Here is a 23,097-nt window from a genome sequence, read left to right on the forward strand (position 1 = left end):
AGGTTCTTACTGGATGAAGGAGTTTTGTGATTATTATGATATTTGGGGGACAGAAGCAGGAGTCAAAGTAGAAGGACGACCTCGGCTTTGGTCCAGGAGCTTTGAGGACATGGTCCAGAAGACGTCCTCCACGGGACCCCTAACGGATCCAGGATCAGATCAGCCGGCTGGATGACCGCTGACCTCTGACCAGGTTTGATTCTTCATTTGAACAAAAGTCGAAAGATTCTGGTCTTCAGGGTCCAGGTCTAGTCCTGGACCTTTATTTAGACTCATCCTGAGCACGCCTATTGATCCGACCACCACCTGATCCATTGATTTCAGATTTGATTGATTCCTGCTGCCCTAAGACCTGAACCCGAGTTACGGACCAGGTCTGGTTTCAATCCCTTCTTTAGATTATTGATCATTCTAGAGATCTTCTGTATAAAAAAATTAATAATATTATAATTCTGAATGAAAGAATAATATAACAGATGATCACATGACCTCATTGTTTCTGTACTGTATTGTTACTCGTCGTGTGATTTAAATAATTGTTAAAATTAGCACAAAATCTGTGGAAAGAAAAGCAACAACATGTGAGACATAACATCATAAGATGTATGGCTTTATGAATCAAATGAATCTTCAAGGTCCAGATGATGAACATCTCTTCTACTGTAGACCCCCTATAGACCACCCAAAGACCTGCTGTCCCATCTAAATATGTCTCTCTCGGGGTATAAAGGTGAAGAGTAATAAACCATAACTGAGAAGCTTTCCTTGTTTTTATTCATGTTTTAAGACGTCCGAATAAACTGCTGACGGATCTGGTCCAGAAGAAGACAGGATCTGGTCCAGAAGAAGACAGGATCCGGTCCAGAAGAAGACGGATCTGGTCCAGAAGAAGACAGGATCTGGTCCAGAAGAAGACAGGATCCGGTCCAGAAGAAGACGGATCTGGTCCAGAAGAAGACAGGATCTGGTCCAGAAGAAGACAGGATCCGGTACAGAAGAAGACAGGATCCGGTACAGAAGAAGACGGATCTGGTCCAGAAGAAGACAGGATCTGGTCCAGAAGAAGACAGGATCCGGTACAGAAGAAGACAGGATCCGGTCCTGGTGCACAGCAGGAAGATGGACCGGTGATGTGGAATCGAACCTGCGTCGGTGGCGTGATGTTAGCGTGCCGCTCCCTGCTGCTCAGCTGGCTGATGCTCGCCGCCGGGGTCCGAAGCCAGAGCTGGAGACCCTGTACCGGTACGAGGACGTCCTCCTCCAGAGGCACGTTTAGCCTAGCTTCGCACAAAGACTGGAAACGGGGGGAAACTGTTAGCACAGCTCAACCAAAAAGCAGCAGTGTTTCCACTAAACCTTCTGCTTTACATATAAAAGTTAGGATTTTATAGAAAATATATAAACTGAATTGGACGAAATTACACCAGCTGATTTTATCAAAACATTGTTTCATAGAAATATGTCAAGTTTTATTTTCTGAGATGTATTTACCAATTTACCCAGAAGCTAACCCTAGAAGCATACCCATAGAAGCTAACCATAGAAGCTAACTCAGAAGCTAGCCTTAGAAGCTAACCCATAGAAACTAACCCAGCACCTAACAGAGAAACTAACCATAGACGCTAACCATAGAAACTAATCCAGCAGCTAATCCAGAAACTAACTCGGGGAACAAGGAGACGGCAGACAGACACCTTCTGAACAGAACGGCAAAAACAAACAGTTTGAATGAAATATATATTAAATACTATTAAAATACAATATTTTTACTATCAATAATGCATGTAGTTATAAAATAATAATAATAATAAATACATAAATGTCCCTGAAACATCCTCCACCTGACGGAGCTACAGCAGAAAGCCCCTTCCAACAAGCCTTCAGCTGCACATACAAGGGAACACAGGCTGCTCCTCCTCCACTGTCTAATTGACTGACTGACTGACTGATTGACTGTCTAATTGACTGACTGACTGACTAATTGACTGACTGACTAACTGACTGACTGACTAATTGTCTTACTGACTGTCTAATTGACTGACTGACTGACTGATTGACTGTCTAATTGACTGACTGACTGACTAATTGACTGACTGACTAACTGACTGACTGACTAATTGTCTTACTGACTGACTAATTGACTGACTGACTAATTGACTAACTGACTGACTGACTGACTGACCTCAGAGTGCAGTACGAGGCTGCTGTGTTTCATGGGTTTCAGACGTCTCTGTGCTGCTTTGCGCTTCTTTGAAATGTGAGATCAGTTTCTGTGCATGTCGTCCCCTCCCTCCATTCATCCTCCATTCATCCTCCATTCATCCTCCATTCATCCTCCATTGATCTCTCGGCAGCAGCAGAACACACAGACAGCCTCAGAGGAGCTTAAAGGGGAATTCCAGCTAAAAAACTAACATTGAGCTGTTGCCGTCAGTTTGGAGACAAAGATTTAAACTCCCTCTACGTCTCTTCTTTCATCTAATTTATGTACCTGTATACTTGTATACCTGTACACTTGTATACCTGTTTACCTGTATGTATGTATACCTGTTTACCTGTTTACCTGTACACTTGTATACCTGTATGTATGTATACCTGTTTACCTGTATACCTGTACACTTGTATACCTGTATGTGTGTATACCTGTTTACCTGTATCCATGTATACCTGTTTACCTGTACACTTGTATACCTGTATCATCCGGCTGAAAGGAGATGAATCTGACACTCATACGAACAAACGATGAAGAAAAGACCGATTTGACTCTTTTCTGTGAATGAACTTGTGTCCATTCACAGAAAAGAGTCAAATGGGTCTTTTCTTCATGTTAGTTCAACACACGACCAAAGTGTTTCTGAAGCAGGAGTATCTGTTCCCTCTTCAGACCTGCTGCCTCTCGACCTGCTGGCCAGAGTGCTGCCACGCCCAGGACAAGCCCCGCCCCCACAGGTAGGACAGGTGTGAGCAGTAAACGGTGAAAAGAAGAGGGGTGCACGATTGATAGATAAACAAATGATCAATCAGGTGCAGATGGTTCAGTCCAAAGGATCCAGAGGTCTTCGATTGCTCGGTGCCGCGGCGACAGCGCTGAGTTTTCCCGCCTCTCAAATCTTCAGCAACTGTGACTACTTCCCCGCCGAGTTCTCATTGGTCGCCACCATCAAGACGCCGAGCCTGAGACAGAAGGTGAAGCGGTAGAACTGAGTAGGACCCGGTCTGGTCTGGTTCGCTGTGGTCTAACTCGTCTCGCTCTCTGTTTCCAGAGGAACGAGTACATCTTCTCTGTCGTGGAGGAGGAATCTGATTCGCTGTTGCTCGGGCTGCGCGTCTCAGAGAACCGCCTCCACTTCCTGTCCACGGCACCCGGCGTTGGTGGGCGGAGCCGGCTGAGCTTTAAGGACGTTGGACTGGACGATAACCGCTGGCACACGGTGGTGCTGGCCGTCACCGGACCCTACGCCACGCTGACCATCGACTGTGGACTTCCTCTTGAGCTGTGAGCCCCGTCAGACCACTTCAGACCGGTTCAGCTGAGTCTACTTCAAACTGTTTCAATCCAGTTCAGCTTGGTTTGGAATCTAACTGGTTTCCTGTCTCCCAGTAAACGGGTCCAGTTGTTCCCCAGCGCTCTGAGCACCAGAGGTTCCAGGTTCTTCATCGGCAGCAGGAGGACGTTGAGGGGCCGCTTCTCTGTGAGTCTGCATTCAGGATCAGGTCTTCAGACAGTCCTTCACCCGAGAGCATCCACAAACCTGAAAGCATTTAAACTTCCTGTCTGTGTTCAGGGTCTACTGCGTCAGCTGGTTCTGCTTCCTGGTTCAGATGCCACGCCCAGACTGTGCCCGACCTCTGACCCCGGCCTGGCTGAGCTGTCCGTCCCCCAGGTCCTAAAGTCCATGGCTGTGCAGCCCCAGCACCATGGAGCGGTTTACCCGTATGGTGAGGAGGAGCTTTTATTGTGAAGGGCGGTTTGATTGGCTAGCCGCTAACAGCTAACAGCTGTTTGATAGTTGAGTTCATTCAGTCACAGTGAGTCAGAGAACATTTCTACATCCTTTTTGTTTTCAGGCGTTGGGCTTTGGGCCTCAAAGGGTATTTTTGGGACTACTATAGAAAATTGTGGTCCGATTTAACATGGAGGATGATGGAGCAGTTGGCCGGACTTCATGTCGCTTTCAGGCTTGCTGACAAAACAGTATAAATTTGTTGGATTCCACGACGCATGTGTACCACCGGCACAGTATTTCCAACGTTTTCATATATAAATTATGCCTCAAAAGTCAATATTGTGGAGTGAATGGCAAAATACAAATACAAAAAGGTTCGTTAGGACACAGCTCCTCCTGCTCTAGCAATGACATCACAGCTCTAACCTGCCCCATACACACCCATTGTAAACTCTGAAATGGTTCCCACATTTTCCTAAACTTGAACAATAATTACATGAAAACTGTGCTAGCTATCAAAAAATGCCCAATTGGGCAAATAAACTCCAGACTTTTGTCAACGTTTTAAACTTTAAATCATTTCTCTACGATAAATGATGGCGAGTCACTGTGGGCACAAAGATGTATGTTTTTTTGCTCTCTTCAGTCCAAAACCCCAGTCAAGTGAATGGAACAATTTCTCGCCGTTTTTCGCACTTTTCGGAAAAATGGACGGTCGAATCTCTTAGAAAAGTCATAGCACACGATTCCCGATCAGGCCGCATGTTTTGATGTATTTTTTACGCATGTGCTGGCAACGCTGTGGGAGGAGATACGCGCCAAAGTTTTTTTTTTTTCAGAACCGGTGGACCGGCTCCACATCAGGGACCTTTGACTGTTGGTGGTTCAGGTTGTGATGGTATCAGGGCTTCAGTAACCTGAGCTGCTTCCTGTGTGTGTGTGTGTGTGTGTGTGTGTGTGTGTGTGTGTGTGTGTGTGTGTGTGTGTGTGTGTGTGTGTGAGAGAGTGAGAGAGATTGACAGACAAGGTCTGCCCTGATGTGTGTTTCCAACATAACAGGTGCTGGCTACCTGCTACAGGTGTGTTCTTGTTCCAGTTGTTTTACTTACACTTAAATGTTTCACTTCAGTGGGTTTGAGATGGGAGGTTAGGGTTGTGTAAAGTGTGAGAGGGCATGATGTCATGCTAACAGCCTGAGGCTAAAGCTAACAGGGCATGATGTCATGCTAACAGCCTGAGGCTAAAGCTAACAGGGCATGATGTCATGCTAAGGGTCATACCAGGAGATGTAACCAGGAGGTATTACCAGGAGATGTAACCAGGAGGTATTACCAAGAGGTGCTACCAGGAGGTGCTACCAGGAGGTGTTACCAGGAGGTCATACCAAGAGGTGCTACCAGGAGGTGTTACCAGGAGGTCATACCAGGAGGTGTTACCAGGAGGTGTTACCAGGAGGTCATACCAGGAGGTCATACCAGGAGGTCATACCAGGAGATGTTACCAGGAGGTCATACCAGGATGTCATGCCAGGAGGTTATACCAGGAGATGCTACCAGGAGGTCATACCAGGAGGTGTTGCCAGGAGGTCATACCAGGAGGTGCTACCAGGAGGTGTTACCAGGAGATGTTACCAGGAGGTCATACCAGGAGATGTTACCAGGAGGTCATACCAGGAGGTGTTACCAGGAGGTCATACCAGGAGGTGTTACCAGGAGGTCATACCAGGAGGTGCTACCAGGAGGTGTTACCAGGAGGTGTTACCAGGAGGTCATACCAGGAGGTCATACCAGGAGGTGTTGCCAGGAGGTCATACCAGGAGGTGCTACCAGGAGGTGTTACCAGGAGATGTTACCAGGAGGTCATACCAGGAGATGCTACCAGGAGGTCATACCAGGAGGTGTTACCAGGAGGTCATACCAGGAGGTGCTACTAGGAGTTGTTACCAGGAGGTGTTACCAGGAGGTCATACCAGGAGGTCATACCAGGAGGTGTTGCCAGGAGGTCATACCAGGAGGTGCTACCAGGAGGTGTTACCAGGAGATGTTACCAGGAGGTCATACCAGGAGGTGCTACCAATAGGTCATACCAGGAGATGTTACCAGGAGGTGCTACCAGGAGATGTTACCAGGAGGTGTTACCAGGAGGTGCTACCAGGAGATGTTACCAGGAGATGTTACCAGGAGATGTTACCAGGAGGTGCTACCAGGAGATGTTACCAGGAGGTCATACCAGGAGGTGCTACCAGGAGGTCATACCAGGAGATGTTACCAGGAGGTGCTACCAGGAGGTGTTCCCTGTTGGGCTCAGTGTTGTGTATCTGTGTGCTCGTTCTGTCTTCAGGCAGCTGAACTCTGCAGGTGGTGTCAACTCCTTCAGGCGATGCTGACTCATTGGTAATAATAAATAACAATAATAATAATAATAATAATGATAGGAGTCATCTCTGTCTGGCTGCTCCTTGTGCGGTTCAAGAAGTCACTAAAACCGTCATTACCTTCCCCTCCTGACCACACAGCTGTCAGATAGTTAAATCTGATTAAATGTTTCTAGTTCTGTGTCACTTTGTTCTAAAGAAGAGGGGCTTTCCATAAGCATGTACTTCCAAAGCCACTTCACACTTCTAAACTGCAACATTACAGAGGGAAGAGGAAGTATTCTTTACTTTGAAAACACTATTAACATTAGTAACATTATTACTAAAACGTTAACATTAGTAACATTATTACTAAAATATTAACATTAGTAACATTATTACTTATACATTAACATTAGTAACATTATTACTAAAACGTTAACATTAGTAACATTGTTACTAAAATATTAACATTAGTAACATTATTACTAAAACGTTAACATTAGTAACATTATTCCTAAAATATAAACATTAGTACATTATTACTTATACATTAACATTAGTACATTATTACTAAAACGTTAACATTAGTAACATTATTACTAAAACGTTAACATTAGTAACATTATTACTCCAACATTAACATTAGTACATTATTACTAAAACGTTAACATTAGTAACATTATTACTAAAATATTAACATTAGTAACATTATTACTAAAACGTTAACATTAGTAACATTATTACTAATATATTAACATTATTAACATCTGTAACTAACAAATGGTTTTACAGGAAAATTAGTTCACAATAGTTTATTGTAATAGACTAGTGGAAGACTAGTTTTCACTCATGTAAACTGTTTTTGGAGTTTAATTTATAATTAAACTATTTAATACACATATTTTTAAAGCTGTTAATGTTTCATTGTAAAGATCTTAATTCTTAAAGCAACTCCTTGAGTGAATTCTTCGCCGCGTGAGCCTCCTGAAGACGTGTCGCTGGCTTGTGCTTTCAGAGGCGGAGGCCAGAGTGACTCTGAACCCTCCTCCGTGTTCGGGACCAGAACAGGGCCAGCTGTGGTTCCACGCTCCGGGAAAAGGCCTGTTCGTCTGTGACGGACTCACATGGAGGACTCTGCTGCGGAGTGAGTCTGCAGGTCTGGAGGACAACGGCCGCATCACAAAGAATCATCTGAGAACAAAGATTTTATTTTTAAAAGGTTTTGAAAAAGTCGTTGAGTTGATCAGTAAATAGTCACATTACTAAACAGCGGATTTTCTGTTAGTTAACAGCTGTAGCTTATTTTTATTTGGCATTGTTTGACATCTGATCATTAGTTAAACCGTTGTTTGTTCAACACTTTCATACTGTGGCCTCTAGGGGGCACCGATTTGACTTTTACTCAAAAAACAATGAAAGTAATACCAACTAGAAGAGACCTCTGAGTCCAACCTCCACAGGTTCCACCAGTTTGGATCAGCGGGGGAAGTTCTACTACTTTTTATCAGACTTTGTGTGTTTACTTTAGGGCCACGTTTACTACCTGTTATAATCCATGCTGATCTCCGCCACCAGCAAATAGAGGAGATTTCTGTTATCTTCATAACAATCAGACGGGTAGTTTTCACGTAATCCTGCTGAAAAAACAAACCAGCAACCCAACTGAAGACAAAACGACATCAAAACGTATCTTCATCGTATCGGTCCAGGTAAACCTCTGAATCATGCTTTCACTTCATCCATCTCCTGCAGATCAGGAGCGTCTGGACTACGTGGAGGATTACCAGGACCTGTACACCAGCTCAGAAACCTTCGATGTCGAGGTCTTCTCCATTCCGTCTGAGGGTCTGTTCATGGCCGCAGCCAACAGGTACCGAATCAGATCTAAAACAGGACCTGGTTGTTTGTCCTGCAGGTCTTCAGGACACGAGGGACTAACCCGTGTGACCCTCCTGCAGGGACTCTCGTCCTGGTTCAGGTATCTACCAATGGAGAAACGGGTCCTTCCAGCTCCACCAGAACATCAGCACTCAGGAGGCTCGAGCCTGGAAACACTTCACCATCGGCGAGCAGGTGAGAGCTGCTCCAGCTCCAGACCCCCTCTTACTTACAGAAACAACCCTCAGTCAGAAATCACTCCATTCATCGGGGATCAGAAGATGCCAATCGACTAAAATAAGTAAAGTTGTGTTGATTTGACATCACTTCAGAACCAACATTAAATATTTTGTTATTAGATAAAAGGGAACGAATCCATCACAAGGTTTTATATTTAATATTGTGCTTGAGTTGGATTTCACATAAAATAAATTAACTTCTAGGTAGTCCGTGTACCAGCAGAGCGTTGTGTTGAAATGAACAGATGTTAAATCAGATGAATAGAGCAGCAGGAAGTTAGCATCACCATGGTTATTTAGGTTCACCTGAGGAGTATTTAAGTTCACCAGAGGGGTATCTAGGTTCACCTGAGGAGTATATATAGGTTCACCTGAGGAGTATTTAAGTTCACCTGGGGGTATCTAGGTTGACCTGAGGGGTATATAGGTTGACCAGAGGGGTATCTAGGTTGACCTGAGGGGTATCTAGGTTGACCAGAGGGGTATCTAGGTTGACCTGAGGGGTATCTAGGTTGACCTGAGGGGTATCTAGGTTGACCTGAGGGGTATATAGGTAGACCTGAGGGGTATATAGGTTGACCTGAGGGGTATCTAGGTTGACCTGAGGGTATTTTACCTTCAGCAGGAGGTAAACATTAAAAGGGAACAGGAAGTGTAAAACTGCTGACTCATTCTGGTTCATTGTTGTATTCCTCCTCATCAGATTTTCCTGGTGGTGGCGAACTCCAGGGAGGCGGAGCCTGAGCTGTCCGTCATCTACCGGTGGAATAAGCGGCGGCGGCGTTTCCTCCGTCACCAAACTCTGGAGACCCACGCCGCTCTGGACTGGGAGGCCTTTCACATCCACAACCACAGCTTCCTGGTGGTGGCCAATCACAGGCGAGGTAAACGGACGGGGAGACAAGAAGGATTACTTGTCTGATGTCGATCAATACGCTCCGATCAATCGTCAATAACTTTCTCACCGTGTGATCAGAGGTCAGACAGATTCAGCTCAGACTAAACGAGTGTTTTAAAACAGAGACAAACACTACAGGTGACTTTTAACGTATGGAAGGTATTGACTTTAGACAATATGTTTATAAACTATGCTCACTATTCTTCTGATATATATATATATGTGTGTGTGTGTGTGTATATATGTATATACGTATATGTATATACATATGTATATACATATGTGTCTACATATATATATACAGTATAAGCAGCCCGTGGAGTCCCTCAGGGCTCCGGTCTCGGCCCTCTTCTGTTTCTGTTAGAGACTTCTAAGCATTCAACAGATCATTGATCAGAAGTCTGTATCGATCGACCAAATCTCTGTCCAAGTAATCAAAGATCAATTATGATGCTTCTTGAGCTGAAGAAGAACCTGTGACCGGATCAAAAGCTCCAGAGCAGCTACTAAAGGGTCGGCTATGAAGGGAAACCTCAGGAGTTCAAAGCTCTGTGAAAAGTTCTGAGAGTTCAGAGCTTCTATCTCCTCTCGTCTGTTCCATTGAACCATTAACATCAAACACACCACCGCTGTGTGTGTGTGTGTGTGTGTGTGTGTGTGTGTGTGTGTGTGTGTGTGTGTGTGTGTGTGTGTGTGTGTGTGTGTGTGTGTGTGTGTGTGTGGTTTCCGGTAAAGATAAAACTCTCATTGATCTGAGCTGAAAGGAAGGAAAGATTGTTTTTGATCTGTCCATCTGAAAGAAAATCACTGAAAGAAAGAAAGTCACCTGATGATGCAGGTGCATGTGGTTAGAACACACACACACACACACACACACACACACACACACACACACACACACTCTCTCTCTTAAAGCAACGGTCCAACCTGTCATTTCCAGCATCAGATGAGACCCTATTTAAAAACGTATCAAATGATTTAATAATAAAAACAATATTGATGAAACGTGTCTCTGTGTCCTCAGACTCCAACCACAACATCCACAGTGTGATCTACAGGTGGAACCCAAACACAAAGGTGTCCTCATGCCGGCCCTGAATGTCCTCTGGTAGCTGACCTGTCCTCGTCCCCTGTCCTGACCTCCTCTGTCCTCTGTCCTCGTCCCCTGTCCTGACCTCCTCTGTCCTCTGTCCTCGTCCCCTGTCCTGACCTCCTCTGTCCTCGTCCCCTGTCCTGACCTCCTCTGTCCTCTGTCCTCGTCCCCTGTCCTGACCTCCTCTGTCCTCGTCCCCTGTCCTGACCCACTCTGTCCTCGGTCCTCTGTCCTCTTTCCTCTCTGTCCTCTCTGTCCTCTGTCCTCTGTCCTTTTTCCTCTGTCCTCTGTCCTCTCTGTCTTCTCTGTCCTCTGTCCTCTCTGTCCTCTGTCCTCGGTCCTCTGTCCTCTGTCCTCCCTGCAGCTGTTCGAGGTGAACCAGACTCTGGCCACGTCCGGGGCGTATGACTGGGAGTTCTTCTCCGTGGGACCGTACCACTTCCTGGCGGTCGCCAACACCTTCGACGGCCAGACCACCACCATCAGCTCCACCGTGTACGTCTGGCTGGACGGAGGCTTCAGGACCTTCCAGAGCATCCCGGTTAGTGTCTGTTGCCCTTGAGCGGAGAGAGTCTCTACCTGAACAGGTGAGTCTCTACCTGACCAGGTGAGTCATCTATCTGAACAGGTGAGTCTCTACCTGACCAGGTGAGTCTCTATCTGTACAGGTGAGTCTCTACCTGACCAGGTGAGTCTCTACCTGCCCAGGTGAGTCTCTACCTGACCAGGTGAGTCTCTATCTGTACAGGTGAGTCTCTACCTGAATAGGTGAGTCATCTATCTGAACAGGTGAGTCTCTACCTGACCAGGTGAGTCTCTATCTGAACAGGTGAGTCTCTACCTGACCAGGTGAGTCTCTACCTGCCCAGGTGAGTCATCTATCTGAACAGGTGAGTCTCTACCTGACCAGGTGAGTCATCTATCTGAACAGGTGAGTCTCTACCTGATCACGTGAGTCTCTATCTATACAGGTGAGTCTCTACCTGACCAGGTGAGTCTCTACCTGCCCAGGTGAGTCTCTATCTGAACAGGTGAGTCTCTACCTGCCCAGGTGAGTCTCTACCTGCCCAGGTGAGTCTCTATCTGTACAGGTGAGTCTCTATCTGTACAAGTGAGTCTCTATCTGTACAGGTGAGTCTTTACCTGAATAGGTGAGTCATCTATCTGAACAGGTGAGTCTCTACCTGACCAGGTGAGTCTCTACCTGACCAGGTGAGTCTCTACCTGACCAGGTGAGTCTCTACCTGACCAGGTGAGTCTCTACCTGACCAGGTGAGTCTCTATCTGTACAGATGAGTCTCTACCTGCCCAGGTGAGTCTCTACCTGACCAGGTGAGTCATCTATCTGAACAGGTGAGTCTCTACCTGATCAGGTGAGTCTCTATCTATACAGGTGAGTCTCTACCTGCCCAGGTGAGTCTCTACCTGCCCATGTGAGTCTCTACCTCACCAGATGAGTCTCTATCTGTACAGGTGAGTCTCTACCTGAATAGGTGAGTCATCTATCTGAACAGCTGAGTCTCTACCTGCCCAGGTGAGTCTCTACCTGACCAGGTGAGTCTCTATCTGTACAGGTGAGTCATCTACCTGAATAGGTGAGTCTCTACCTGACCAGGTGAGTCTCTGAGCCGCACGCTTCCTGCTCCTTCACTCTCTCCATCATGACTCAGGACGTCCTGCAGTAAAAAGGTCAAACGCTACTAAAGTGTCTGATGATGACAGACGTTCACATGAAAGCAGTTCAAAATCACTTTATGATTTATGGAAACATCTTTTTACTTTTTCTGCTCAGTTAGTTCATGATGCTCTGATTAAAACGGAAAAGAAACCCTCCAATTAAAACACAGGAACCAGAGGAGTGTAATTAGTGTGTGTGTGTGTGTGTGTGTGTGTGTGTGTGTGTGTGTGTGTGTGTGTGTGTGTGTGTGTGTGTGTGTGTGTGTGTGAGGGGGTTTCCAGCTGCAGACTGTTTGGACTCGTCCGTCAGGACGGATCATCTCACTGAAGATATTAAAAAACCACAGAAAAGGTGTTAAAGCTTCATGAACCTTTAATTCAACTTATGACAGAAACGCATCACACTCTGTTTACAAGCTTGAGTAGTAGATCTACAGGTAGATCTACAGGTAGATCTACAGGTAGAGCTCAGGTAGATCTACCTGAGCTCTACCTGTAGATCTACCTGTAGAGGCTGCAGGAGGCATTACACCCTCAGCAAGCAACACTGATTACAGAAGTAAATATACTAAAATATACTCGTCAATATCATGTTTTTATGCAACCGGTGAACAGGAAGTGACCATATATGGACTGAGGAGGAGTGACATAGAGACCTGTCAATCACCTTTAGCCCCACCCTAAAGCGTCCCCTGCTTTATGGTCTGTTTGACTCTAAATTACCATAATTTACTGAATGAACATCATGCTGTATTGAAGAAGACTTGAAACTAGAGATTGAGACTTAAACTCATGTTTACAATGTTTACTGAGGGAAAACATCAAGAGAAGTAGAGTCATTTATATAGACTTCTATACAACCAGAGGAGTCACCCCCTGGTGGTCAGGAGAGAGAATGCAGCTTTAACACATGAAGCATATACTTCTATACAAACAGAGGAGTCGCCCCCTGGTGGTCAGGAGAGAGAATGCAGCTTTAACACATGAAGCATAGACTTCTATACAACCAGAGGAGTCGCCCCCTGGTGGTCAGGAGAGAGAATGCAGCTTTAACACATGAAGCATAGACTTCTATACAACCAGAGGAGTCGCCCCCTTTTGTCTGTTTTTAAAACTAAATTGTATTTTTATTCTTAAAGAGCTGTACCAGTAATGGAATTAAAACTGTAAAGTGTGTCCTGTTGATGATCATGGGCTGATTGAAATCTGAAGGGTTCATGCCCAGAAGGACTGGGATTCATCCTGTGGGGAACGTGAACTTCCACAGTGACTTTAATGGTAATCAGACCAGTTGTCGTTGAGATGTTTCCCTCTGGAACAAACTGCTTTACGTGGTCGTCTCCCCTGTTCCATCTTTGCTTTAATGTTGGTTTTTAAACAGTGAATCCACTTCAATGTGAACATTTTCCATCGGTGGTTCCCCTTCATTTATTCCGATCTCTGCAGACGGTGGGAGCGACGGACTGGGAGACGTTTCAGATCGACGGAAGGTTCTTCCTCGCCGTCGCCAACAGCCAAAAGGTTTCAAACCACGGCCCAAACCTCTACAGCATCAACTCCACCGTGTACGAGCTCAACCGGCTCACGCAGACCTTCCTCCGCTTCCAGGACATCCTCACACACAGGTGACCGATGTGCTTTAACCAGAGCAGCATCGATAGGATATAGTTTTTCTGGACAATTCGGCCATGTTTGTCATTTTACGTAATTCAATAGTCTGCCTCAAAGCATTGAGAACCGATCAGCCGCTACACACTCACGGTGCTCTAATGTGTCGGTAATCGCTAGTTGTCGGACTGATGTTGGCCTGTTGTCGCCCAACACGGAGACCAAAAACAACACAAACCGTTGAAACTGCCCTCTAAAGAGACTGTGATGATGATGTTGTGTTCAGTGCTGTGGACTGGGAGTTCTTCACCATCGGGGAGGAAAGGTTCTTGATTGTAGCCAACTCTCATGACGGAAGCTCCTACTCTCTGAACAGTGTCGTCTACAGGTACATACTTCCTGTTTGGTGGTCTCTGTTGGTGTTTGGTGGGTTCTGTTGGTGTCTGGTGGGTTCTGTTGGTGTTTGTTGGTGTCTGTTGGTGTCTGTTGGTGTTTGGTGGGTTCTGTTGGTGTCTGGTGGGTTCTGTTGGTGTTTGTTGGTGTCTGTTGGTGTCTGTTGGTGTCTGTTGGTGTCTGGTTGGTTCTGTTGTTGTTTGTTGGTGTCTGTTGGTGTTTGTTGGTGTCTGGTGGGGTTTGTTGGTGTTTGTTGGTGTTTGTTGGTGTCTGTTGGTGTTTGTTGGTATCTGGTGGGTTCTGTTGGTGTTTGTTGGTGTTTGTTGGTGTCTGGTGGGTTCTGTTGGTGTTTGTTGGTGTTTGGTGATCTCTGTTGGTGTCTGGTGGGTTCTGTTGGTGTTTGTTGGTGTCTGTTGGTGTCTGTTGGTGTTTGTTGGTGTCTGGTGGGTTCTGTTGGTGTCTGTTGGTGTCTGGTGGGTTCTGTTGGTGTTTGGTGGTCTCTGTTGGTGTCTGTTGGTGTCTGTTGGTGTTTGTTGGTCTCTGTTGGTGTCTGGTGGGTTCTGTTGGTGTCTGTTGGTGTCTGTTGGTGTCTGTTGATGTTTGTTGGTGTCTGTTAGTGTCTGTTGGTGTCTGGTGGTGTTTGTTGGTCTCTGTTGGTGTCTCGTGGGTTCTGTTGGTGTCTGTTGGTGTTTGTTGGTGTCTGTTGGTGTTTGTTGGTGTCTGTTGGTGTCTGTTGGTGTCTGGTGGTGTTTGTTGGTGTCTGTTGGTGTTTGTTAGTGTCTGTTGGTGTCTGTTGGTGTCTGTTGGTGTTTGTTAGTGTCTGTTGGTGTCTGTTGGTGTCTGTTGGTGTCTGTTGGTGTCTGGTGGGTTATGTTGGTGTCTGGTGGTGTCTGTTGGTGTCTGGTGGTGGTTGGTGTTTGTTGGTGTCTGTTGGTGTCTGGTGGTGTCTGTCGGTGTTTGTTGGTGTCTGGTGGTGGTTGGTGTTTGTTGGTGTCTGTTGGTGTCTGTTGGTCTCTGGTGGTGTCTGTTGGTGTCTGTTGGTGTCTGTTGGTGTTTGTTGGTGTTTGTTAGTCTCTGGTGGTGTCTGTTGGTGTCTGGTGGTGTCTGGTGGTGTCTGTTGGTGTTTCTTGGTGTCTGTTGGTCTCTGGTGGTGTTTGTTGGTGTTTGTTGGTGTCTGTTGGTGTCTGTTGGTGTTTGTTAGTGTCTGGTGGTGTCTGTTGGTGCTTGTTGGTGTTTGTTGGTGTCTGTTGGTGTCTGTTGGTGTTTGTTGGTGTCTGTTGGTGTCTGGTGGTGTCTGTCGGTGTTTGTTGGTGTCTGTTGGTGTTTATTGGTGTCTGTTGGTGTCTGATGGTGTTTGTTAGTGTTTGTTGGTGTTTGTTAGTGTTTGTTGGTGTTTGTTAGTGTCTGTTGGTCTCTGTTGGTGTCTGGTGGGTTCTGTTGGTGTCTGTTGGTGTCTGTTGGTGTTTTTTGGTGTCTGTTGGTGTTTGTTGGTGTCTGTTGGTCCCTGGTGGTGTCTGTTGGTGTCTGTTGGTGTTTGTTGGTGTTTGTTAGTCTCTGGTGGTGTCTGTTGGTGTCTGGTGGGTTCTGTTGGTGTCTGTTGGTGTTCCTTGGTGTCTGTTGGTCTCTGGTGGTGTTTGTTGGTGTTTGTTGGTCTCTGTTGGTCTCTGTTGGTGTCTGGTGGGTTCTGTTGGTGTCTGTTGGTGTCTGGTGGTGGTTGTTGGTGTTTGTTGGGTCTGTTGGTGTCTGGTGGTGTTTGTTGGTGTTTGTTGGTGTCTGTTCAATTCAATTGAGTTTATTTTGTATAGCCCAACATCACAAATACAAGTTTGCCTCGGAGGGCTTTACAATCTGTACACATGACATCCCTGTCCCGGGACCTCACATCGGATCAGGAAAAACTCCCCCAAAAAGATAGTAAAAACCCTTTCACAGGGAAAAAAAGTGGAAGAAACCTGAGGGAGAGCAACAGAGGAGGATCCCTCTCCCCGGATGGACAGAAGCAATAGATGTCATGTGGCCAGAATGAATAACGTAACGGAGTTACAGCACATTCAATGAATGTGACAGAAATGATTCATATAATGAGTAGTATACATGGTCCATGATCCAGATAGCCACGACCCATTAAGCAGAAGGAGGTAGAGAGGAGGGGCATCCCAGGGGCAGTGGGAGGAGAAAGCAGGGCCATGGCAGCTGGCAGGACGGCTCCAGGCCAGTTGCATCAGCAGGGCCATGGTTGTATCAGCAACCGGGTCCTCCCCCTGGTTCCAGGCAGCCATGAATCCATAGAAAAAGAAAGTAGAGTTAGTAATATGCATTGAAGAGACAATCATTTATCCAGAAGGAGAGAAAGAAGAGGTGAAGAGGAGGAGAGGAGGAGCAAAAAGAGGAAGAGAAGGAAAGGAGGAGCTCAGTGTATCCTAAAATGTGCCCCAGCAGTCTAGGCCTATAGCAGCATATCTAGGGGCTGGACCAGGGCAAACCTGAGCCAGCCCTAACTATAAGCCTGAAACAGCCCTAACTATAAGCACCATCAAAGAGGAAAGTCTTAAGTCTACTCTTAAATGAGGTGACTGTCTGCCCCCCGGACTGAAAGTGGAAGCTGATTCCACAGAAGAGGAGCCCGATAACTGAAAGCTCTAGCCCCCAACCTACTTTTTGACACTCTGGGAACCACAAGTAACCCTGCATTCAGTGAGCGTAATGCTCTCGTGGGGTAATATGGCACTATAAGGTCCTTAAGATATGATGGTGCATCACCAATTAAGGCTTTGTAGGTAAGGAGAAGGATTTTAAATATGATTCTCGATCTTACAGGAAGCCAGTGGAGAGCAGCTAGTACAGGAGTAATGTGATCTCTCTTCCGCGTCCTCGTTAGTACACGAGCTGCAGCATTCTGGATCAGTTGGAGAGATCCAAGGGATTTACCAGGGCAGCCTGATTAAACGGAGTTACAGTAATCCAGTCTTGAGGTAACAAATGCGTGGATCAATGTTTCTGCATCGCGTTGAGACAGGATGTGCCGGATCTTTGAGATGTTCCGTGGGTGAAAAAAGGCGGTCCTTGAGATCTGTCTGTTGGTGTTTGTTGGTGTCTGTTGGTGTTTGTTAGTGTCTGGTGGTGTCTGGTGGTGTTTGTTGGTGTCTGTTGGTGTTTGTTGGTGTCTGTTGGTGTTTGTTGGTGTCTGTTGGTGTTTGTTAGTGTCTGGTGGTGTTTGTTGGTGTTTGTTGGTGTCTTGTGGGTTCTGTTGGTGTCTGTTGATGTGTGTTGGTGTCTGTTGGTGTCTGTTGGTGTTTGTTGGTGTCTGTTGATGTGTGTTGGTGTCTGTTGGTGTTTGTTGGTGTCTGGTGGTGTTTGTTGGTGTCTGGTGGTGTCTGGTGGGTTCTGTTGGTGTCTGTTGATGTGTGTTGGTGTCTGGTGGTGTCTGGTGGTGTCTGTTGATGTGTGTTGGTGTCTGTTGGTGTCTGTTGGTGTTTGTTGGTGTCTGGTGGTGTTTGTTGGTGTCTGGTGGTGTTTGTTGGTGTCTGGTGGGTTCTGTTGGTGTCTGTTGATGTCTGTTGGTGTTTGTTGGTGTATGTTGGTGTCTGGTGGTGTTTGGTGGTGTCCGGTGTTGTTTGTTGGTGTTTGTTGGTGTCTGGTGGGTTCTGTTGGTGTCTATTGGTGTCTGGTGGTGGTTGGTGTCTGTTGGTGTCTGTTGGTGTCTGTTGGTGTCCGTTGGTGTTTGTTAGTGTCTGGTGGTGTCTGATGGTGTCCGGTGGTGTTTGTTGGTGTTTGTTGGTGTTTGTTGGTGTTTGTTGGTGTCTATTGGTGTCTGGTGGTGGTTGGTGTCTGCTGGTGTCTGTTGGTGTTTGTTGGTGTTTGTTGGTGTCTGTTGGTATCTGGTGGGTTCTGTTGGTGTCTGTTGGTGTCTGTTGGTGTTTGTTAGTGTCTGGTGGTGTTTGGTGGTGTCTGGTGGTGTTTGTTGGTCTCTGTTGGTGTCTGGTGGGTTCTGTTGGTGTCTATTGGTGTCTGGTGGTGGTTGGTGTCTGTTGGTGTCTGTTGGTGTCTGTTGGTGTCCGTTGGTGTTTGTTAGTGTCTGGTGGTGTCTGATGGTGTCCGGTGGTGTTTGTTGGTGTTTGTTGGTGTTTGTTGGTGTTTGTTGGTGTTTGTTGGTGTCTATTGGTGTCTGGTGGTGGTTGGTGTCTGCTGGTGTCTGTTGGTGTTTGTTGGTGTTTGTTGGTGTCTGTTGGTATCTGGTGGGTTCTGTTGGTGTCTGTTGGTGTCTGTTGGTGTTTGTTAGTGTCTGGTGGTGTCTGATGGTGTTTGTTAGTGTCTGGTGGTGTTTGTTAGTGTCTGGTGGTGTTTGTTAGTGTCTGGTGGTGTCTGATGGTGTCCGGTGGTGTCTGATGGTGTTTGTTGGTGTCTGGTGGGTTCTGTTGGTGTCTATTGGTGTCTGGTGGTGGTTGGTGGGTTCTGTTGGTGTCTGTTGGTGTCTGTTGGTGTCCGTTGGTGTTTGTTAGTGTCTGGTGGTGTCTGTTGGTGTCTGGTGGTGTTTGTTGGTCTCTGTTGGTGTCTGGTGGGTTCTGTTGGTGTCTATTGGTGTCTGGTGGTGGTTGGTGTTTGTTGGTGTCTGTTGGTGTCCGTTGGTGTTTGTTAGTGTCTGGTGGTGTCTGATGGTGTCCGGTGGTGTTTGTTGGTGTTTGTTGGTGTTTGTTGGTGTTTGTTGGTGTTTGTTGGTGTCTATTGGTGTCTGGTGGTGGTTGGTGTCTGCTGGTGTCTGTTGGTGTTTGTTGGTGTTTGTTGGTGTCTGTTGGTATCTGGTGGGTTCTGTTGGTGTCTGTTGGTGTCTGTTGGTGTTTGTTAGTGTCTGGTGGTGTCTGATGGTGTTTGTTAGTGTCTGGTGGTGTTTGTTAGTGTCTGGTGGTGTTTGTTAGTGTCTGGTGGTGTCTGATGGTGTCCGGTGGTGTCTGATGGTGTTTGTTGGTGTCTGGTGGGTTCTGTTGGTGTCTATTGGTGTCTGGTGGTGGTTGGTGGGTTCTGTTGGTGTCTGTTGGTGTCTGTTGGTGTCCGTTGGTGTTTGTTAGTGTCTGGTGGTGTCTGTTGGTGTCTGGTGGTGTTTGTTGGTCTCTGTTGGTGTCTGGTGGGTTCTGTTGGTGTCTATTGGTGTCTGGTGGTGGTTGGTGTTTGTTGGTGTCTGTTGGTGTCCGTTGGTGTTTGTTAGTGTCTGGTGGTGTCTGATGGTGTCCGGTGGTGTTTGTTGGTGTCTGTTGGTGTTTCTTCGTGTTTCTTGGTCTCTGTTGGTGTTTGTTAGTGTCTGTTGGTGTCTGTTGGTGTTTGTTGGTGTTTGTTGGTGTCTGTTGGTGTTTGTTGGTGTCTGTTGGTGTTTATTGGTGTTTGTTGGTGTCTGGTGGTGTTTGTTGGTGTCTGTTGGTGTCTGGTGGTGGTTGGTGTCTGTTGGTGTTTCTTGGTCTCTGTTGGTGTTTGTTAGTGTCTGGTGGTGTCTGCTGGTGTCTGGTGGTGTTTGTTGGTCTCTGTTGGTGTCTGGTGGGTTCTGTTGGTGTCTGTTGGTGTCTGGTGGTGGTTGGTGTTTGTTGGTGTCTGTTGGTGTCTGTTGGTGTTTGTTAGTGTCTGTTGGTGTCTGTTGGTGTTTATTGGTGTCTGGTGGTGTTTGCTAGTGTCTGTTGGTGTCTGGTGGTGTGTGTTGGTCTCTGGTGGGTTCTGTTGGTGTCTGTTGGTGGTTGGTGTTTGTTGGTGTCTGTTGGTGTCTGTTGGTGTCTGGTGGTGGTTGGTGTTTGTTGGTGTCTGTTGGTGTTTGTTGGTCTCTGGTGGTGTCTGTTGGTGTCTGTTGGTGTCTGTTGGTGGTTGGTGTTTGTTGGTGTCTGTTGGTGTCTGGTGGTGTCTGTCGGTGTTTGTTGGTGTCTGGTGGTGGTTGGTGTTTGTTGGTGTCTGTTGGTGTCTGTTGGTCTTTGTTGGTGTCTGTTGGTGTTTGTTGGTGTTTGTTGGTGTCTGGTGGTGTCTGGTGGTGTTTGTTGGTGTCTGGTGGTGTTTGTTGGTGTCTGGTGGGTTCTGTTGGTGTCTGTTGGTGTCTGTTGGTGTGTAATGGAGTCTGTTGGTGTCTGTTTTGTAAGACTTTGTTTAAGAAGTGAGCGTTGTGTGTGGTGCTTTCAGGTGGCAGGGCTACGAGGGCTTTGTTCCAGTCCACAGTCTGCTGACGTTTGGCTGCAGAGACTGGGAACACTTCAGCACCGACGAAGGCTCCTTCCTCGTGTACTCCAGCGCCACCTCCAGGCTCAGCAAGGTCTTCAGACTCAGGACCTACTGACAGGAACGTCAAGGTCTTCAGACTCAGGACCTACTGACAGGAACGTCAAGGTCTTCAGACTCAGGACCTACTGACAGGAACGTGGCTCCAGGCTCCACAAGGTCCTCAAACGCCAAAACAAACTTCCTCCCATCACCATTCAGCCGCTGGTTTTCCTCACAGCTGCAGCCTGCGGAAGACTTTCATCTTCATCTCTTCAGGGAAGCTCTCCATAATAAACTGATTTTTTTAATGAAGCACTTTTCTCAAACAGTTTATTAAGTCATAAAGCTCAGCTGACGAGGCAAAGAAAACCTTTGTATTGAGAAAAGAGGATGTTTTATTTGTCAAATATGCAGAATCCTGCAAATTATATTTTTTTGAATTGCTTTCAGATTTTAAACGCTAGTGTGTATTTTCAAAATAAGAGTACGTCTTATTTTGAAGTTGTTTTGCAAAGCAAAAATGGTTCAAATGTTTTACTGTAAACCGGAAGAAATATTATACGATTGTTATTTTTTGGAGATGAATTTTACTGATAAGCTATTCTGAAAATGTAAATTCAAACTGCCTCAGATGTTTGTGATATATTGCATCAGAATATATCATGGTTAAAACTGAATATTATCTTTATATCACTGTATGTTGAGAGTTGTGCTGTGCACTTGTGTTTCTGAAATACTGATCTGTGTCTTGACTTTAGTTTGAACTCTGTGTGTTTAGTTTGACCCTTTAGAGACAACATGGACCCTCGGGTGTCTTTTAATTATCATCATGCAGCCAAGCAGTAATTTATTCTACGTGTCCTATAGCTACAGTGCAAAATACAAGTTTTGGAGTCATAATATATTATTTTCATGATAAACAACTCGTTACCTGTGACAGAATTTGTAATTCAGAATAGTCCAGTTTCATATGAACATTAAAAGCTGTTTAAATAAATGATCAGCATTGTCTGATTTTCTGTTTCTATGTCAACCAGTTGTCTATGATTTCACCCTTCTTTATATATTTATACATCATAACATGAAGTGGATTCTCGCGTTATTTCACAGTCTCATTCTAGATTTTACAATTAAACAATCTTTGTCGTATACAATATACTGTCCAATAACATTATTTCTATACTAGAAGTATTAAAGAAAACTGATCAGTAATGTAAACACCTGTTTTACTAATATGTATATTTAAATATCAAATGAAATGTAAAAACTATTACTGTACATTTTTTAACGTTATTCTTTTTTACATCATTTTAACGTATTATTCTAAATCCCTTTTTGTATTTCATTTAGTTATATGTTGTAACATTTTAAGTCAACCTAAATATATTTTAATTTATTTTTGCGTTTAATTAATACTTTTTAATGTATTTAATTAAATACTTTTTAATGTATTTAATTTGGTCTTCAAACTGTTGAAGTCAATCTAAATATGTTTAAATCTATTATTTGTATTTCATTTATTATTCTAATTTATTTGGTTTTATTCAATTTATTTTTCTTATTTTTCTATGAAATTTATATTTGATGTGTTAGTTATTTAAAATGTACATTTGAAGTCAAGATTGTTTTGTAATATACATATATATTTATTAGTATTATTCGTAACGGTCAACAGGTGTCGCTGTTTAACTTTCACTGCCTTTTTTTCCCGCCACGTGACCTCTCTCCGCGTCACGTGGCCTCCCTCCGCGTCACGTGACCCGCGTCACCGGGGTGAGAGGTCATGTTTCCTGGTTTGAATGCAGCGGCTTGTGGAGCCTGAAGACCGGCGCGCGTAGTTTATAACGTTTTTAACGTTTATAACGTTTTAACGTTTTGGACTGTTCGTGAGTGACGTCACCACCAGCAACTTCATCAGGTGACGTCACGCAGTTAAATTCGGTTCTGTTGGTGTCAGTAACGGTCACCTCAGATTACTACAAGCGGATTATACCACAGTACTGCGAGTATTACTACCCTACTGCGAGTATTACTACCCTACTGCGAGTGTTACTACCACAGTACTGCGAGTATTACTACCACAGTACTGCGAGTGTTACTACCACAGTACTGCGAGTGTTACTACCACAGTACTGCGAGTATTACTACCTCTACTATAGTACAACAATACAGTACTGCGAGTATTACTACCCTACTGCTTGTATTACTACCCTACTGCGAGTATTACTACCCTACTGCGAGTATTACTACCTCTACTGCGAGTACTACTATCTCTACTGCGAGTATTACTACCCTACTGCGAGTATTACTACCTCTACTACACTACAACAATACAGTACTGCGAGTATTACTACCCTACTGCGAGTATTACTACCACAGTACTGTGAGTATTACTACCATAGTACTGCGAGTATTACTACCCTACTGCGAGTATTATTACCACAGTACTGCGAGTATTACATCTACTGCGAGTAATACTACCTCTACTACAGTACAACAACACAGTACTGCGAGTATTACTACCACAGTACTGCGAGTATTACTACCACAGTACTGTGAGTATTACTACCTCTACTACAGTACAACAACATAGTACTGCAAGTATTACTACATCTACTGTAAGTATTACTGCCCTACTGCGAGTATTACTACCCTACTGCAGTACAACAACACAGTACTGCAAGTATTACTACATCTACTGTAAGTATTACTACCCTACTGCGAGTATTACTACATCTACTGCGAGTATTACAACCTCTATGCGAGTATTACTACCCCACTGC

At 45.3% G+C, this 23,097-nt stretch overlaps 1 protein-coding gene across 1 annotated transcript; it reads left to right on the plus strand.

The window, feature by feature from the left end:
- Positions 1-1,160: 1,160 nt before the first annotated feature.
- On the plus strand, positions 1,161-20,441 carry LOC306749404 (thrombospondin-type laminin G domain and EAR repeat-containing protein-like; the record flags this gene model as incomplete). The annotated part of the gene is made up of 15 exons (XM_079232692.1): positions 1,161-1,242; positions 2,885-2,949; positions 3,025-3,186; positions 3,264-3,496; positions 3,602-3,692; positions 3,786-3,939; positions 7,319-7,447; positions 8,056-8,173; positions 8,262-8,376; positions 9,124-9,304; positions 10,343-10,395; positions 10,776-10,952; positions 13,535-13,713; positions 13,983-14,084; positions 20,237-20,441. The coding sequence occupies 15 exons, from the start codon at positions 1,161-1,163 to the stop codon at positions 20,388-20,390; spliced, it is 1,995 nt and encodes a 664-aa protein (XP_079088818.1). The 3' UTR covers positions 20,391-20,441.
- Between the last annotated feature and the right edge of the window lie 2,656 nt (positions 20,442-23,097).

The sequence above is a fragment of the Taurulus bubalis genome, assembly GCF_910589615.1.
Source record: "Taurulus bubalis genome assembly, chromosome: 1".
Lineage (NCBI taxonomy): Eukaryota > Metazoa > Chordata > Actinopteri > Perciformes > Cottidae > Taurulus > Taurulus bubalis.